This window comes from Embiotoca jacksoni, unplaced genomic scaffold (assembly GCF_022577435.1).
Source record: "Embiotoca jacksoni isolate LCO1_2020_lvr unplaced genomic scaffold, fEmbJac1.0.p SCAF_14, whole genome shotgun sequence".
NCBI lineage: Eukaryota > Metazoa > Chordata > Actinopteri > Embiotocidae > Embiotoca > Embiotoca jacksoni.
Window position 1 is genome coordinate 16,564,714 of NW_027185274.1, and position 17,448 is coordinate 16,582,161.

Sequence of the window (17,448 nt, forward strand, 5' to 3'; positions counted from 1 at the left end):
GGGTTAAAACAAAAAAAAAGTGAACACGTCATGTAAATTGGTCAGCGAACAATAAAGACACGCAGTTTTTCAATTAACTTCTTTTTATATATCATACATAAGACTGTCTTAATATAATACAAAGGGCATTGTCATAAACACAGCAAAGTCTTGACTAGATCTTACAATCTGTGGATACATGGACTTATCCTTTCCCCCATGCTGTTCAATTCTATAGTGCATGTTGCATGTACAAAAAAAGTGAAAAAAATGTGAAATCAAAAATGAAAAGGATAAATCCAAATTAAATAAAGAGGATTTCAACTTCTGTTGGGTGTTCAGATATGTCAACAAGTATACGTGTTTGTGTATAACCCACAAACTGAACAGGCTTATGAAAGATGGAACCTTTTTTCAACCATGTGCTTCTCATATAACCAAAAAGTAAGGTTTGTGATGTACATGCACTTACAATATACCCTGTGAAAATTATTAAGGTTTGAAGATCTAGCTTTCCCTGTTTGATTCAAACCCTACCTCATAGTGTTGTCCTGATGTAGTCAAGTACCTTTGCCAAAAGGCAAGGTTTTGCCACTAAGAAAACAGGAGTTCCTGCCCACTGAATGGTCACCAAATTGACAAACATAATCAACATACCAGCAGGAGCAAGGTAGTGAGTTCTATACTTCCTTTATTAAAAAAATATAAATATATACATAAATTCTATTTCAACTATTAAAAAGGGGCTGCATTTCATGACAACTGCTCTAAATAAGAGGTCAATCAGCATGATCTGAAATAGGCGCACACTTACGAGTCACTGCAGTCAATTTTTTTTCTTTTTCAGTCTTTATTTTTGGAATGTTTAGTACCAGTATGAGTGCCAGTAATAAAACCGCCGGCAATTTTCTAAACGTCTCAAATTCTGCGGGGTATGAAAAATGATTGCAAATTTGCAATTAACCTTGACATCCAGATAAAACCCCAATCTCAATATAGGTAGCTTTACATTTGTTTGTGGAAATACCAAGCGTGGTTTCTAATGATGGTTTCTCCTTTAAAATGACAACAGCATGACCAGTGGCCTGCCCTGAATTTGAGTGGTGGCTGTGGGCAGGGTTTGTTTGTTTGTTTGTTTTTGTCTAATTTGAAAGCTGGTAAAATGAGTAACAGAAGAAAGAAAGCACTTCAAAATCCCTGATATAAAAAAAAAAAAATTAAAAAAAAAATCTGGTAATTGACTGTAATGTTTTGAGGACTTGCATGTCTGCTTCTGCAAAGCATGTGATTGTGGTCTGACAGACACCCTTTCCCTTTTAATAGGACAACAATCATGGGGATCTGCCCTACCAAATCAGAACAATACCATTCAACACAAACTGATTTTCCACAACTATCCTCACCCTGCCAGGACAAAGTCTTGCTTCATGGCAGAAACTAGCCAAGTTGACCAAATGATGTATGAAAGGCAGCAACACCCTTTGAAATAGTATGATGGGGGCAAAAGAAAAACGACGACACAGAAATAGAACGCATTAGTCTCCTTTTTTTTTTTTTTTTTCCTTTTTTTTTTTTTTCTTTTTTTTCTTTTTTTTTTTTAAACCATCAGCTTCTATCTTGCTACTCCGGAGCCTGCAGAGTAACTACCAAATTCTCTAACATACCAAAGTTTTAAAAGACTCCCAAAATAATCTACCAATTAATATGGAAACAGTTTTGGTAAAACGTTGCAAACAAATCTGGCCAGAATACACAATAGCCAACGGTCTTGACAACGGTCTCCAGTTTTGCTAAAGTAATATATTGCAGCTGTTTGTGTTGACGTTAAAATAAGATCTTGATAAACTTTGCGTCAAAGTGGTGAACTGCTACATTATTGGTTACAGACACCTATATGCTATAAAACAACTGCTTTGGTATAAAAACATATCCAAAGGGAAAATAAATTCTTGTAAAATTCACAGCATAATTTGAGGAGAAAAAAGGCAGTCACTTAACTCATTTTTTTCTTCAGTTTCCATGTTTTGGATGGAGAGACTTGTGCAGGTGGTTCTGATGAGGAACTACATGCAAAAGGGAAAAAAATAACAAAACATAAAAGGGTAGACTCTGGAATAGATAGTTCTTTCCACTGCAAAATCCTTAACCAGTTTCAAGGAAGTAATGTTTAGGAGGTTGTTGTGTACAATAAGACCCTGTTATGTGGGGCCCTGCTGAAGACGAAATCTTTGTCAAGAAAGGCCTCAGATTACCATTCTTATTTACCTTTTCTAAGTTGTTTTAATTTCCTTAAAGAATTAAGGGCTGTCTAGAGAGAAAAATAGAGAAAAGCCATCTTAATTCAAATGATAATGTCCAGCTCCATCCCAGTCCAAGTCCATGAGTCATAAGGCCAAAGGGTTATCGAGAACCAGCCGCTGACCGTCTTCCTCTCGCTGGGCTGGATCCTTTCGTCTCCCGTGCCCGTCGCTGCTCTCGCCTGTGCCGGGGACCGGTCGCAGCTTGCAGGACTACAGGGGGCCTCTCGGCGTGATGGGTGGTGCCTCCCTCTCCTTTGACCCGGTTGGTGTGAGCATCCACCTGCGGGGCGGGGGGGGTGGGGGCGGTGGGGGTGGGGGGTGGGGGCGGGATGGGGGGGGTGTCTCCTCTCCCCCCTGGCCAGCACACGCTTTAGGGACTCCACTGCTATGTGCTCCCCTTGAACAGAGTTACACAATACCGACCGACAACAAGAAATATCACTGCAAACACTTCCCCTCATTGTCAAGCTACAGGATATACAAGCAGCTTTTACGTGAAATTTCACTTTAAAAAAAAAAAAAAAAAAAAAAGGGCAAAAAATAATGAAGAACCAGTGGAAGAGTAATGTCAGGCAGTCCACGGTCTGAACCGAAGGAGGGTGCCGAGCATTTTATCACCGACAGCTACCTGCAAAAACAGCTTCCGACTCGGCTTTGAAATGCTCCTTAGAAGATTTTGCCACATAAATACCATATGGTGATTACTTGGTGGTTACATGAAACTGGTGAAATGGTAATGGATGTCTCAATCTCACTATGGTTATTCCGCAGTATTATTTTGTGCCTAATGATTGCGAAAGAAAAATGGATGAAAATTACATATATACTTTTTAACAAAGGTTTTTCTCTGTAGTAGCGGTTCAGTGATATCTCCCTTCTGACGTGAGCAGCTTTTGTTCTCAACACACCTTGTAGTAAAAAACACCACCTTAAAAATGACGCACAGGGGGGGAACACACAGCCAAATGTCAGTGCAGTCACGAGCTGGCCATAGAACTCTGCTGCACACACACTCCGGTCATCGGAGACTCCTCCCGGTCCATGCCCTGCCTCATGCCCAGGTGGCCTTCGGCTAGGTAGTGGCCAGGCCCCGTGTTCGTGCCCATGGAGAACGCAGGGTGCGCTGCCATGCCAGTCTCCTGCCGTGGGTTCGAGAAGGCACCTAGCCCCATGCTCAGCCCACCATTCTGACCAAAGTCAAGGGCTCCGGCGGGCAAATGGCGGAGCTGGTAGGCCTGGTTCCCATGGTTCCCAGTGGAAGAGGATGATGTCGAGGAAGAGGAGGCAGAGGAAGACAGGGAGGTCATGGACAGGTGGCCATGAACCACCTCCATGGAGTCCTGTGTCGAGGAGCTGTGTGTTGGGGAGGTGTAGTGGCGCGGGCGCGGGCGTGTCGCCATCATCGGGCCGTGGTGGTGATGAGAATGGGAGTGGGGATGCAGGGCCTTAGGGTGCTGGGGGGGAACATGGAAGGTGGTCTCCTGGACTGGGTGGGTCTCTCCAGTGACTGACTCTGGTCCAACACCACCTCCCCACACCAGCGGGGGTGGGTAAGGCTGTCTTGCCTGTCAACGTCAAGCAAAAGAAGAGTTAGCGGTGGAATACGGCGGCACTCATTTTGATCTACATGAAGGTCACACTGAGCGGATCCGCTTTGTATCACAGCAACGTAAGGAGCTTCATGTTTAGTACACTTCCAGAGATAAAGCTCTAAAGTTCACAATTTGTAAAACACGACAAGTTTGCTTTCCAGAATATTACACACTTCTCATGAAACCGACTCCGAGACTCAACGTCTTTTATTAGACGATCAGAATATCAACTGTCTTCATTCACCACCACGTCAATACCTCCACTCCTGACCAGATATACTTTAGGATGTTTCCAGGGTAACCGACTGACCTGTGGGCAGAGGCTGTCACCATCGATGGCAGGCAGGGCCGTGCCGAAGTGTCCTCCACTGTGCAGGTGGTGATGGGTAGGGTCTGATCTTGCTCTGCCACTGGTACTCGTCCCAGATGAGCCTCCTACGTGTGAAACAGAAGCGTCACGAGTACAGTCGCAACAACGTCAACGCTACAACAGGATGTTTAGTGTCTCAAGGTTCCACAACGGCGTTGAAAAATGATGTTTAATGTTGTTGCTTCTGGTTAATAACCTGTACTGTACTGTTAATAACGACATCTTGTGCTGCCCAGAGCGTTCAGGTGGCCCTTACCTGAACTAGAGGAGGTGCTGGAGGTGGTTCCTGACGACTGGGACTGCTCTAACGCGGGGCTTGTAGACACACTACTGCTCGTATTGGTCCCCTCGTCCGCAGTCTTCTTGAAGAAGCTGTGCTGCAGGGCATAGTAGGGCTGGATGCGGCTCTTCGGGTCATAGTCCAACATCCGCAGGATCAGGTCCTTGAACTTCAAGTAGTCAGCAACAGCGTGGCCGGACTCCCCCGCCCGCCGGCCACCCGGACCCCCAGTCTCCACACCCAGGATGGAGTGGAGCTTCCGTGAAGCAGGAGGCTTATACTGTTTAAAGCAGAGTACACCAAGATTAAAAAATGTACTTGAATGCCACCTTATTTTTTCTCAGTAATCACCATCACTGATTGTTGTCAGAGTCGGACTGCATCAAAGAACTGAGCTCACCCTTTTGCCATCTTTGGTCTTCTTAACACTCCATGTACCGTCTGAAAGCTTCTCGAAGAACTTCCTGGCTTTTGGGGCCAGGTCCATTATGTGATTAGGCGGGATACCAAGAACCTCAACTATTTTGTTCATCTGGTCCACCTGGGGGAGAAAAGGTATTCAATCAAGTCAGTCAGACACACTGTAAAGGTTTCCAATTCTGTCTGACTCCTCTGGGACATTAGGACTATCTACACAATGAATACACTTTTACATCCGTTATTATGGAAGTTAATGCCATTAACTGTTGAGATTAAGTGGCCGCAGTTACTGCAGACAACTTGACAGGGAGGGGATGGATGTTTTAGGATTATGAACTCCATTTCCCTCAATTCGTGAGGTTTACGTGACATTATTTTTATGCTGGACATAATAATAATAATAACCATTCTTAGTTCTATTTCAAAGCAGAGCGTTGAACAAATCAGTTTCAGATTGTTCTACCTCATTGGCTCCACTGAAGAGAGGTTCTCCAGTGTGCATCTCCACCAAGATGCAGCCTAAGGACCACATGTCGATGGCCAGGTCATAGGGCATTCCCAGCAGCACCTCTGGGGAGCGGTAGAAGCGACTCTGGATATATTGGTATATCTAGAGGAAAAAGAAAAAAAGCACAGAGTGAAACTCACCATTTGCCTCGAATTACCTCTTCATGGTAATGATGAGAGGAAACACCCATTGCACAATTCTCAGGGACATTTTTTTGCCTCCTTTCATTTTATTGCTGATAAGGAAAAACTGCAGCTTTAGATACCCTTTGTCCCAGCTGGCATGAGCTGCCAAAGTCCACTATTTTGATGGCACTCCTCTTGGGGTTGCAGAGGAGGATGTTCTCGGGCTTCAGGTCACAGTGGATGATGCTGAGCTCAGGCGTGGCCAGGAAAAGTAGCGCCGTGCATAGCTGCTGGGCAAACTTCCGGGTGAGGTTGAGCGAGACGCCGCGGAAATTGGTGTTTCGGAGCAGGTCGTATAGGTTGTAGGACAGCATCTCAAACACGAGGCAGAGGTGGTTCCGAAACATGAAGTGACGCTTTAGGTGAACTGCAGGAGACCAAAACGTACCAAAGTTAGTCAAATACCGGAAAAAGCCTTTAAAATTTCTTTAATATGTCTCGTCAGATGAGATGTAAATTTCAAGAGTGGATTACCAATGTAGTATTTCATCTCGGTATCATGTTTGTTCATGAGCTCTAGGAGGCGCACTTCAATCTGGGCTTGATTGAGGAAAGCTTTCTTGTTCTTGATGATCTTAATGGCAACCCATTCCTGCTCTGCTCGGTCGTATGCCTTCACAACCTAAAGAGGCCGACGAGAACAATGTCGGGTTTAATGTGTCCGTAACACAGAACTGTTCATTCAATATTAGACATCAACAATGCAAATGCTAACATATGAAAAGGGTGGCATAAAAAGGGTTGAGGTCATCAATACAGAGCAAAATGAAACCATTTTTATCTACAAATTATCCATCACGTGCACTCAAACCAAGTGTGTGTGTGTGTGTGTGTGTGTGTCTGCAGCCTATAATCAAGCACCTGTCCAAATGATCCTTTTCCTATTAAGGAATCAATCTCATAGCGGTCCATCCACTTCTCCCCATTCTTGACGATGTAGTCATAGTTATCATCGTCATAGCCATCATTAAAGACCTTCCTTTCTTTTTTGTGACTGGAGTCTTCACCTTGACCCTGTTGGTGCCGTCTCTTCTTTTTTGCATAATACACCTGTAAATCAACAGAACAGTTCTCACGATCACACACCATATATTGCCATCAAGTTTCACACATCCTTCCGATTTACCAAATTGCTGATACAGATAAATGCTTTTTGGGCTGCATATACATATCTATTTAGTTTTTTATGGAATCATCTGAAATGTATTTTTGGTTAAAAAAATGCATCTTTTTTTATTTACAAAAAGAGTAAAAAGTACACATGATTTGCCATTGCAAATAGGTGCCACCTTTAAATGTGTTGTTTCAATCCAGAATTGTAAGATATCTGGGCAGAATCAAGTGTTACAAAAAAAAACTAAAAACAATAGAAAACAAAAAAATAATCTTCATATTTGAGAAAGTTGAAATGGTAAATATTTGACATTTTTGCTTTAAAACACAACTGAATGATTATGATTATCAAAACAGTAGCAGATTAATTTCCATTCAATAAGAATATTGATTAATTATTGCAGCTCCAGATACATTTAATGAATAAAAAAAGGAAACTGACCTCATTGATGTGTTTGTATGTTTTGATAAGGTCAATGGACAGCTTCCTCAGGGGAGCTGAAGTTGGGTCACGAAAGCACTGGGGCATGTGCCTCTGTAGTATCAAAAGGAAAATCACAACATCTCATAAACAAAAAATATGCACGGCACCTTTGTGATTGATTTACAGCCTTAATGTTAAAGGCCTACCCTTAACATTTTAATACAGTTAGTTTTGCACAATATGAATTGGCTAGACTGAAACATTTGACAAGCAGCTATTCTGCCTGGTGACAGCAGAAAAAAAGAGAAGTAGACTTTTATATCTCTAAGTATTGCAATTCAGATGAAGACTAAAAGGAATCCAGGCACTGGAGAAGGGTAGGGTTAATGTACCTGATTGGCAGTGAGCTGTGGTGTCTGGTCGCTGTACGGTAAGACCGTAACAGATTGGTCAGTGCTTGGCTGGTGGCGGTCACTGTACTGCTGGTGCGTATGGGGCATTGGAGCAGCCATCTGAAGACCAGCAGTGTGTAAAGAAAAAGAGGGCGCAAGCCGGACGGACGAAGGTTTGCATGCTGAAGTCTCTCCTCCTGGAAGAAATGAACACAGCTCTGAGTTGCATTTTCACTTGATTCAAAATGATATGTAACGAAACGGGTGATAATCTTGATCTGAAGTGGCTGAATTTTCTCCTTCACACAATAGATTTGTGGCCTAAAGTAAAACTGTTATATATATTTTCTACTTACTGTACAAATATAATAGAAATAGGCAGCATTTTCTGCTTAATGTAACCAGTAACAATTCCTTTGACAAAAATGTCTAACCCTACCTTTGAGAAAGGATAATATTTTCAAAATGCAAATTAAGCATTTTTACTATTTACATGTATGTTGAAATAATAAAGCATACGCCATACAACAAAAAACAAAATGATCATTACATGTTGAGAACAACAATAATTTTTACATTGTTAAGAGAAATGTCAGGTTAATGCATACTGTCTTTTGTTAAATATGTAAAGTCGAAAAATGCATCAAAGGATAAGCACAAAATAAAACTTAACAGTAATATATCAACCTTTGTGAAGAACAAGGAGAAAAAGAGCAGGTTTAACAGTGAAAAAGGGTGAAAAGACAGCATCTCCACACTGTACAGTGAATCATCCTTCATTTTAAGCCAGAAGGAATCAAAAAATTATTAAATAGCATGTTCAGCTATCAGCATCTCTCACCAGACAACACAATTCACCAGTGCTACACAGTAACCACTATTCAGAATCCCAGCAACAGCACCTAATTAGCATAGCCTATCACCACAGAGATACAGCGTGATTTGGCAAGCCCATCAATGCACAGACCAATCACAACGCAGTATGCAAATAGCCTACTTTTGTTGCCAGGGCAGAGCTGCTCCCATTTTCCAATGAGAAAACAAGAAATAAACAAGAAATAAAATTGAACTTTGGCACACTTAGACGTTGCTTTCAACACAAGAGCCTGACAGCAAAATAGCTGCACAGCCCAAAACCTGCACTCCATCTGAGAGCGTTAGAAAGCTGACCCAGCTTTGGAAAAGCAAAAAATACACATTCACTGACAGAAATAAGAGGAACTGTAAGATGATAGAGCACAGACAAGCACTGTACTTGAAGGGAAAACTAAGATGTTTTATTGTATCTTATTTTCAATATATATACACACACATATTTCTTTATATATCTATATATATGTGTATATATATCTATATATATGTGTATATATAGATATATCTAGATATAGATATATATCTATATATATGTATATATATAGATAAATATCTATATCTAGATATAGATATTTTACAATTTAGGTTAATGTTAATTTTCACTGGAAAATTGTCTTTATAATACACATGTTTAATGCACTAAAATAGTAAGACTGCTTTGTCATGATGACTAGTATGTCTGTTTTATGTATTCTAAAGCCTGTACCTGAAGACAATTTATGTCAAACTTATTTTAATCGATTTGAGCTCTGTCTTCAAATAAAAAGTTAAACTGCATTGAATGAAATGTTATATACCGTACTGAGCAGTCTTACTAATGATTCAGCATTGTTTGCCTTTTTCCCACTTGAGACTATCCTAACATTTGTGCACCTGGATGCCAAATTCAAAACAGCAACATAAGGGAAAGAGAATATCTTAGGTGTACTACTTCCCCCACCAAAGGGTCAAGGCTTAATGTATAGCAGCTAACCTGGATGCATCTTCTCCTGTAACATTTCATATCATCCTGGGAGGAGAGTCCAGCAGCAAACCACAACCCACTACAAAGAATAAAAACAGATTATTATTATTGTACATCTTTGGTGGGATTTGCCTTTAAAATTAGCTAAACTTTTGGTACGAGGAAGGGACAAGGGACCCCAAAAATCACAGGACATCCCCTAAAAAAGTGTGTTGAGGTATGATTTTAGGAGGAATTTAAGAATAAAGCTCCAATTCAGAAAATATGAACTGGTTGTAGATCAACTGTGAAATATATATATGAAGCTCTTGTGAAACTGGTAAAGGATAAAATAGTTTACTCAGATAGGCCCAGACTACAAAACATTTAAACAAGTCAGGGTTAATATTGTTGTGGGCCTATAGGAGTTATTTATCTCCTCTCAGCATGTCCATAGTCAATATGATATTTAAATGATACCTAAAGTGGATTTTAAGATCTGAAATCTGTTTTTTTGTTTGTTTTAATTTTTTAAATAGGCAATTGATAGTCAGAACCCAACTGGCCCAACTACAATTACTGTAAAGGATAGTGCAAATTTAAAAGAGCTTAAAAAAAAGTTTGGTTTGAGTCCAATTCACAAACCCAATAGCTGGTATTAGACTAACACAGCTATAGGGTGAATTTGACATCTTGAAAATCACAAACCCTACTGGGAAAATCCAAGCTATATTTGACCACAAAGCCATTTTGAAAGCGCACTTGTAGCTCTTCAGTCTCTCCTAAAAAAAAACAAAAAACCCGTCTGATTATTCTTAAATTTTCAGTACTGACATATGAACAGTTCCTTTTCCTGGCTCGGAGTCATTACGGCATCGAAGGGCCTATTTTTTTTTTTTTTAATTTTTTTTTTTTAGGGGTAAATACAACGACAGCTAGCTTACTATTAGTATCCGCATCATTATCATCATAAGTGATGGGCTAAAAGACCTCTGGAACAAAACCCGAGTGTCATCTTCTCACGCCCAAACCGATCAGATCCATCCCGAAGCTGAATCAAACGTAACCCATCCAAAACAATTAAAACAGAAAAAGCAAAAAAAAAAAAAAAAAAAAAAAAAAAAAAAGCCTGACGTCCGATCCCGAGCAGCTCTGTACTTACAGATGATGGGGTAGATCTCGTCATGGTGGGAATTTAGGAAGCATATTCAGTGTTAATTCGCGTCCTCTCTCTCTCTCGTGTGTGTGTGTGTGTGTGTGTGTGTCTGCGGGCTCCTCGTATAAAATGACAAAACGTATTAACGTTGCCGTTAGCAGCCTAACTAGCTAACGTTGTCGTGGTTAACGTTACCCTGAAAACTGCGGGACAAGCGAGCATATATATATATATATATATATATATTTATATTTATATATATATATATATATATATATATCTTCTCTCTCGCCAATCCAACGTTAGCTGGTGACGCTGTGTTGCAGCCAGCGGGGCTGTGAGGCCCGTTCAGCTGGGTCGTCAACAAGTCAACGTTAACCATTAGCCAGGTTAGCGCAGTTAGCTTCGAGGCGTTAGCCTGGTTAGCTCCAGTACTGCTGTTTAAAATAAATAAATATTAAAAAAAAACCAACCCTGATATTAATATTGGCAGTAAATCAAATCGAGTAGGGGGGGAGGGGGGGAAGGGGGCTAGTGAGCTAACAAGGAAACCTTTTTTTTTTTTTTTTTAATTTTCCTTCCACTGTGCGATGACATAGTTTAATAACGATGCCAGTCCTGAACACACACACACACAAATCCGCCGCGTCCTCTCGGTTATAGTCCCGCAGCAGCCGGGGCTTGGACGAAGGGGGCTCTCGGTCCCTGACATTATAAAAAAAAAAAAAAAAAAAAAAAAAAAAAAAAAAACGCGTCCGGTGACCTACTGACTGACTGAAAGCGAGCGAGGCGGGCTCCGGCGGAGTCGGCACCGCCGCCGAAACGTTAAGCTAGCCGCCGCCGCGAGCTCAACTTCACCGTCGCGTCCGTCATTGTTAACCATTCACAGGGAAGAAGAGAGAAAAACCTGCATCTGCGAAGGCGTTGACATGAAACTGGGAATCCAACGAAGGCTGATGTCAAAAAAAAGATAATAAGTGTACCCGCTTGCTCACCTCTGATGGCACGATCTTCATTTAAAGTCCAATAACCTGTATGATGAGGAAACTTATCCAGCTTGATTTCTCTCCTCCCTGCGCGGCTAAAGCGAGTAACGTTAAATCCACAAACCCTTTCCGTCCTCTGACCGGCCTCCTCCTCTCCTCCTCTCCTCTCCTCCTCTCCTCCTCTCTCCTCTCTCTCTCTCTCCCCCCACAAAAAAAAAAAAAAAAAAAAAAAAAAAAAAAAAAAAAAAACCCTCTACAATAATCCGCCAGTCGGGTTCAACACGCTCTTCATGTCCCGAAGCGCTCAAGATCACCGATGTTTGACTTAAAACGTTAACGATCAGCTGATGACAAGCGACATGCTAACGTTGACTAGCACGCAGAACCTACTAGCTTAAGCTTAGCGGACGCGCTAGCTGCTCGACCAGAAACGAACGGCAGCTAACGTTAGCTGCCCGCTAGCTGTAGCTTCTTCGGCTAACCCCCGAGCTAACGCTTGTTAGCCGCCGCCGCTAAATAAACGTCACGCTAAAAAAAAAAAAAAAAAAAAAAAAAAAAATCTGATTTTTTTTTTTGTTTTGTTGTTTTTTTTAACGTTGTCTTTCGCAAATGTCGCGTCGGTCACTTCGATTATACGACAGTGTAGTTAGATCCAGAGTAAATATATATATATCTATCTATATATATATATATATATATTTTAGACGTGAAACAAAATCCGTGTCCTCTGATAATTTTGGTTTAGGAATTTTGTGTCAATTTTCACAAAATGGCGCGCGGTCCAAACCTGCGCAGTGAACCGGCCCGGTGGACCAGAGACGCGGACAACCGAGTTAGTGCGGCGCCGCCAAAAATTATTCCCAGCTAAATGTTAAAACGTCGGCCTCTTCCGTCTCCTTAATCCGATCCGCTCGACGCGTTTCGATATCCAAAAACGTCAAACATATATCCACTGACAGCATTATTCCGGCGGGAAGGGAGAACATTTGAAAGGACTGAGCTGGGGGGGAGGAAAAAAAAAAACCCTCCTGACAAAATGGCGATGCTCTAGCTTGTTGCCATGGCAACTGTCAATCAAAAAAAAAAAAAAAAAAAAAAAAAAAAAGGACCCGGATGTAGCAATGACGAATAAAATCTAACTGGCCCAGAGTTACAGGACACATAACTTCAGAGGTGTCCCTGTCTGTCTTTTCGACCGCGTTTGGCCTGTTGCTACCAGTCGGCGGAGATTTATATATCGTCGACTGTGCTTATTTTTATAACGTGGAGCTACCACTACATTTATGAGTGTGGCTTTGGGAGATCTTACTTGTCATGTGAGCTTCCATAACAGCCCATTCTCAATAATAATTGTAATCATAATCATCATCATCATCATGATATATTGCTCCTAAAATTATTAAAATGTAAACATACTAAAAATAAAATACTGTAAAATATCCATTATGTGAATTTTTAGGTTGCTGAAGTTGTTTGAATTCTCAAATTCCCAAAATAGATAGCTTAATGCTAAAGACTTTACAGATCTTTGCCTAATTTATTTTCTTTAAAAAAAAGTTCTTTATATCAATGCAAACAATGAAACATCAAACAATGTCCAAAAAGGTGATTTGGCAAAATTAACATCATTATATTTCCCATTTCTGTTAACAGAGCTCCTCTTTTTGTTTTCTCTCTTTTTTTTTTCCCTTTCAAATGGAGTAACCATCTATACTCTCATTTTTACATCCAGAGGGACAGCCCTAGAAAAAAAGACATTGCATCAAATGTGCATCCTGACCTAGTCGAAATGAAGACATTTACACCCATTTGTTGAGTTGAGTATAGAAGAAAGGGAGTTTGTGAAGCTTTTGCTATTAAACATCCACAGGCTGTCACACGAGTTAGTCAAGTCTCGCAGGTGGATAACACTTGCAAGACTTGTTTGACTTATGAATAAGATAAAAAACATTTTAAGAGACAGAAATCTCTGGCCCTTGAGAAATATGTTGTGTTCATGAGCAGAGAAACCCCACGGTTAACTGTACTAGGGATAATATCAAACCATAAACACTCTCGGGCTCTTATAGAATGATAAACATACAGCAGATCCAATAATCCAAATGTAAACAAATGAGTTATAGATATGAAAGAAGAAATACTGAATATAGATCAAAACAAAGAAGCAGAAAGATTTTTGATGTATCTTGTCGCTGTTAATGTTCACATTAAACACGTTCATGTTTTGCTGCGTTGCAATAGAGTGTTTTAATTTTGTGTGCTGGCTCTGTTTATTCATTTTCAGGTTCAAGTCTTGCTGAAAAGTGTTACATGATGAAACACAGACTCATGTAAACACACCAAAGCCAAACAATGTCTTTTTAGGACCACTTTCTACCAAAGAATAAGTTCCCATAAACGTTGACAGTGTTTTCAGTGAATAAGTCAGAGTAATTGGGGCATATGAGCTCTGAACCATATGGAGTTGTTTATATATATATATATATATATATTTTTTTTTAAGTATTTACAGCACCTGAAATTTCATTCAATGATATCTGAAACCTGAGAAAATTGAGCCAGAACAAACTGCACAAGTAAATACCACTGGTAAGCGATTAAACATGCTTATTTTTATTTAATTAATTTATTTAAGTTTTTGCAAGAAATTGTCTGTATCTATAATTTCAATGTAGTTAAAAAAGGAGTGTGGGCTTCTTTTTCCTTTTTTTTTTATTTTTTTTTATTTTTTTTTATCCAAATGACCTGATGCATCCAGTTATGTATTAACTTTGTAGTATCGGTTCATGCTCTTTCCATCTTTCTTTAAACAGGGTCAGGTTTTGCTTGCTGTAACTCTTTCTCCTGTTTCTTTCCACTAACACATCCCTTTTTAATTGTTTTCAATGGAGGACAAAATCCACAGTCTTTGTTAAAATACATTACACTGGTCCTCCTTTGGTAATATAAAGTTTCAGCAGTCTGATGTAAACACATGAAGTGGTTAAACTCCACTCTCACGAACTTTTTAACGATAGAAAGTGTTTCCCTTTGAGCTGCATTGAAAAAGTAGAAACAAAAGCAGTGATATTTGGAAGATATCCATTGTGCTTGTCTAACTTGGACGGCTGAAGCTGCACATAAGCCTCAGATAAACTTGGGAGATATTTTTGCACCAAGAGAGAACTGTGGATTTTGTGTCCCATCACTTAAAATAAAAATGCGTCAGGGATATTTTAGTGAACAGGAGGAAAGATTACAGCAAAACGACCAGTGAAAACAACTACGCTGACAGGTCACATTTACAGTATATCCGTCACAAGCATTTTAACGTAAACTCTGTTGCTTTCTTAATACACCTCTTATTTCCATAGTTGGGTTGCATACACCGGTGGACGTTATTTAAGAGGTTCGTGACTGTAATCTGGAGGGTGAAACGCATGCCATCTGCTCATTGTATTCACAAGCTTTTGATTGTTCACATCAAATTTCTGGAGTGGAATATCCTGGAGTTAAACAAAACAGAGTGAAACCGTTTGATTTGGGGAGTTTATTTTCTAAATTAGACTACAGCTTGTGTTCAGGGAGACTCTTTGGTGTAGTAATATCTCAGTGTTCATTTGCTGGGTGTTGAGGATCATGATTTAACTCTTCTCCTGGTGTTTACTGTACGGCTTTGTTGCCGTGTTAGCATTTCCCAGCATGTCCTCGTTATTTGTTTTGTAACTTTTGAGAAGAAAGCAACAAAATTAAATCTAAGTGACGGGCAGAAATGATTTTGGAACATTTCAATGAAAACATAATGATACATAAAATGGAGCTATGATTTAAAAAACACAAGTGTGTAAGGTATAGGAACGTGATATATATAATTATCACGCTTGATCATTGGTCAACATGAAACTTGCGATACAAGGTAATTATTCATGATGCATTTATTGTTGCACACATTTTCATAAATACAATTTGATGATGAGTAAGTAATTAATCTATAGTAATTTTCATATAAAATCTCTACAGAGTGATGAAATTATAACTCCATAAGTGTCAAAATACTTTCCAGTGTTGACTCCTTAACACTGTGAAGGAGTTCATGCTTTGCACAAATGTTTCCAGGGATCCATTTATATCCAGTACCACGTCAAAGCCTGTAATTAACCCATCTGTCCACTAGAGGATACTGTGTCACCTCGCTTCGGCGTGAAATGTGAGGTGCCTTCGGTTTAGGCACCAAAAAACAGGTGTTGACGTAGGAAAAGATCATCCATCCAGACAGACAAACATTCACGCCTAGGGGCAATTTAAAGTTACCAATGGACCTTGGTCTTTGAACCAAGCTTGGTTTGTGAACGGCCGTTATGAAGCCTCGAGTTTGGATTTTGTCCGGCGCCTTCTTGCTAGTTCGGAGCAGTTTGGAGCAGGAAGTGACCATATTTGGACAAGCTGGGGGAGGAGCAAGCGGTGGATCTGACTGATCTGAATGGAAACCTGAGGATACTACATCCCGCCCACCGATAGCCGTAACCTGACTGCACTACAGGCCTGTCAATCAAACAGACACGCCCCCAAATGTACCACTTTTTGAGGCCCTTTTTCTAATTAATGACAGGATTATTTTCAGATGGACCACCAGAAAACTTAGCGACTTATGCTAACAACACCATAAAAATTATTGACTCTGTTTCTCATAAAAGTAAGTTGAATGGGAGGAGGGAGGAAGCTGCAGGGCCCAGAGAAAACCAACACAGTACAGGAAGAACATGCAAACTCCACCCAGAAAGGCCCCCGGCGAGGTTTGAACCCAGAACCTTCTTGTTGAATGGACACAGTGCTAACCTCTGAATCCCTTAACATAGCCTAGTTACCTAAGTTAAATATGTTATGTACATTATCCTGTCATCCCTGTGGAAGTCCTGTGTTTATTCCATTGAACCACCTCGACTTCCCCCCTACTCTGACTTTAGCTGCATTGCTACATTTTCCACAGATTCATTTTGAAGTTATGAAGCAAAACTCTATATGACTAAAATTACAATATGTTAGCCTAACATTCAATGACAAATGAACTTCAATGGGCTCCGCCATTTCTGAAAACATAAACGAATGCGTCACAACTCGTGAACTCTGGGTTTATAGAAAATTTTGAGTTACGACATTATGAATACCACAAGAGGGCGCCATTTTATATGGACTCTTCTCGTGTACACGGTAAAAACGACTCCCATTTTAATGCAGCATTTATCTCTCTTTGTGCTTGATCACTTGAACTCTGTCTCATTCAATACTGGTCAAACACCCGTGAACTTTTCACACCTCTTTGAGACAAAACATAACCAAATTTTGTCATACCCAGATTGAGTTTTGAAAGTCTGAACAGCTAAAAACCACATGAAATGCGATTTTTTAAATCTGGATCCGAACCACATTCGGAGATAGTTTGAAATGTAATTCCAATCGGATTTCTGCAGATACGTCTCAGTCCGGTTTTCTTGTCACACTGTGTTTGTAAGTTTTATTGCCTTTTAGACAGCAGTTAGGACAGTTAAAGCCCATAAATGCAGCTTCCAAAGTCTGCGTCCAAAGAGTTCCATCTCAGTAAAATTCAGGGAGACAGTTGGATGCCTGACCACGGTGCAGCAGCAAACACAGTCCTGCGTGTTGCATCCATTGTGAAAAACACAAGGAGGGAGCAAAAAAGTGCAAAACCTGAAGAGGGAGGAGAAAAGTGCAAAACACCAGGAAACAGAAAAGTAAAAAAACAAAAACAAAAGAAAAACAAAAGTAAAAAAAAACACAATGAAACAAGCACTGGTACAAACATACGGCATTCACCTTCTGAGATAGAATCCAGTAATGTGTTATTACAAACAGGGAGTAGGTATAGTACCTGGGGTGATGGGTAAGTTACTGCAGCTGGGGTTCATTGGGAAGCTACAAGCAGGTGAGGT

At 40.3% G+C, this 17,448-nt stretch overlaps 1 protein-coding gene across 4 annotated transcripts; it reads right to left on the reverse strand.

Annotated features, from left to right (window-relative positions):
- Nucleotides 1–78: 78 nt before the first annotated feature.
- dyrk1ab (dual-specificity tyrosine-(Y)-phosphorylation regulated kinase 1A, b) lies at nucleotides 79–11,616 on the reverse strand. Of its 4 annotated transcripts, XM_069148319.1 has the most exons (12): nucleotides 11,531–11,616; nucleotides 9,410–9,479; nucleotides 7,564–7,760; nucleotides 7,190–7,282; nucleotides 6,496–6,684; nucleotides 6,109–6,256; nucleotides 5,715–6,001; nucleotides 5,405–5,551; nucleotides 4,922–5,062; nucleotides 4,498–4,801; nucleotides 4,182–4,306; nucleotides 79–3,844 (listed from the first exon to the last, which is right to left on the reverse strand). In XM_069148319.1, exons 2-12 carry the CDS (start codon nucleotides 9,432–9,434, stop codon nucleotides 3,257–3,259), a joined length of 2,244 nt encoding a protein of 747 aa, XP_069004420.1. In that variant the 5' UTR covers nucleotides 9,435–9,479; nucleotides 11,531–11,616; the 3' UTR covers nucleotides 79–3,256. The 4 variants fall into 4 exon arrangements, with proteins under 4 accessions (XP_069004420.1, XP_069004421.1, XP_069004422.1 ...); XM_069148320.1 differs by lacking the exon at nucleotides 9,410–9,479 and having other exon boundaries at nucleotides 11,531–11,609; XM_069148321.1 differs by lacking the exons at nucleotides 9,410–9,479; nucleotides 11,531–11,616 and adding an exon at nucleotides 10,542–10,756.
- Between the last annotated feature and the right edge of the window lie 5,832 nt (nucleotides 11,617–17,448).

What these genes read in the sequence shown, in the direction of transcription:
- dyrk1ab (XM_069148319.1), bottom strand. Translation starts at nt 9,434, where the DNA reads ATGTTACAGGAGAAGATGCATCCAG. An exon ending in TCTTCAGTGGAGCCAATGAG is followed by an intron (nt 5,063 to 5,404) that starts GTAGAACAATCT and finishes TTTCTCCCCCAG; the next exon opens with GTGGACCAGATGAACAAAAT. An exon ending in AGACCAAAGATGGCAAAAGG is followed by an intron (nt 4,802 to 4,921) that starts GTGAGCTCAGTT and finishes TGCTTTAAACAG; the next exon opens with TATAAGCCTCCTGCTTCACG.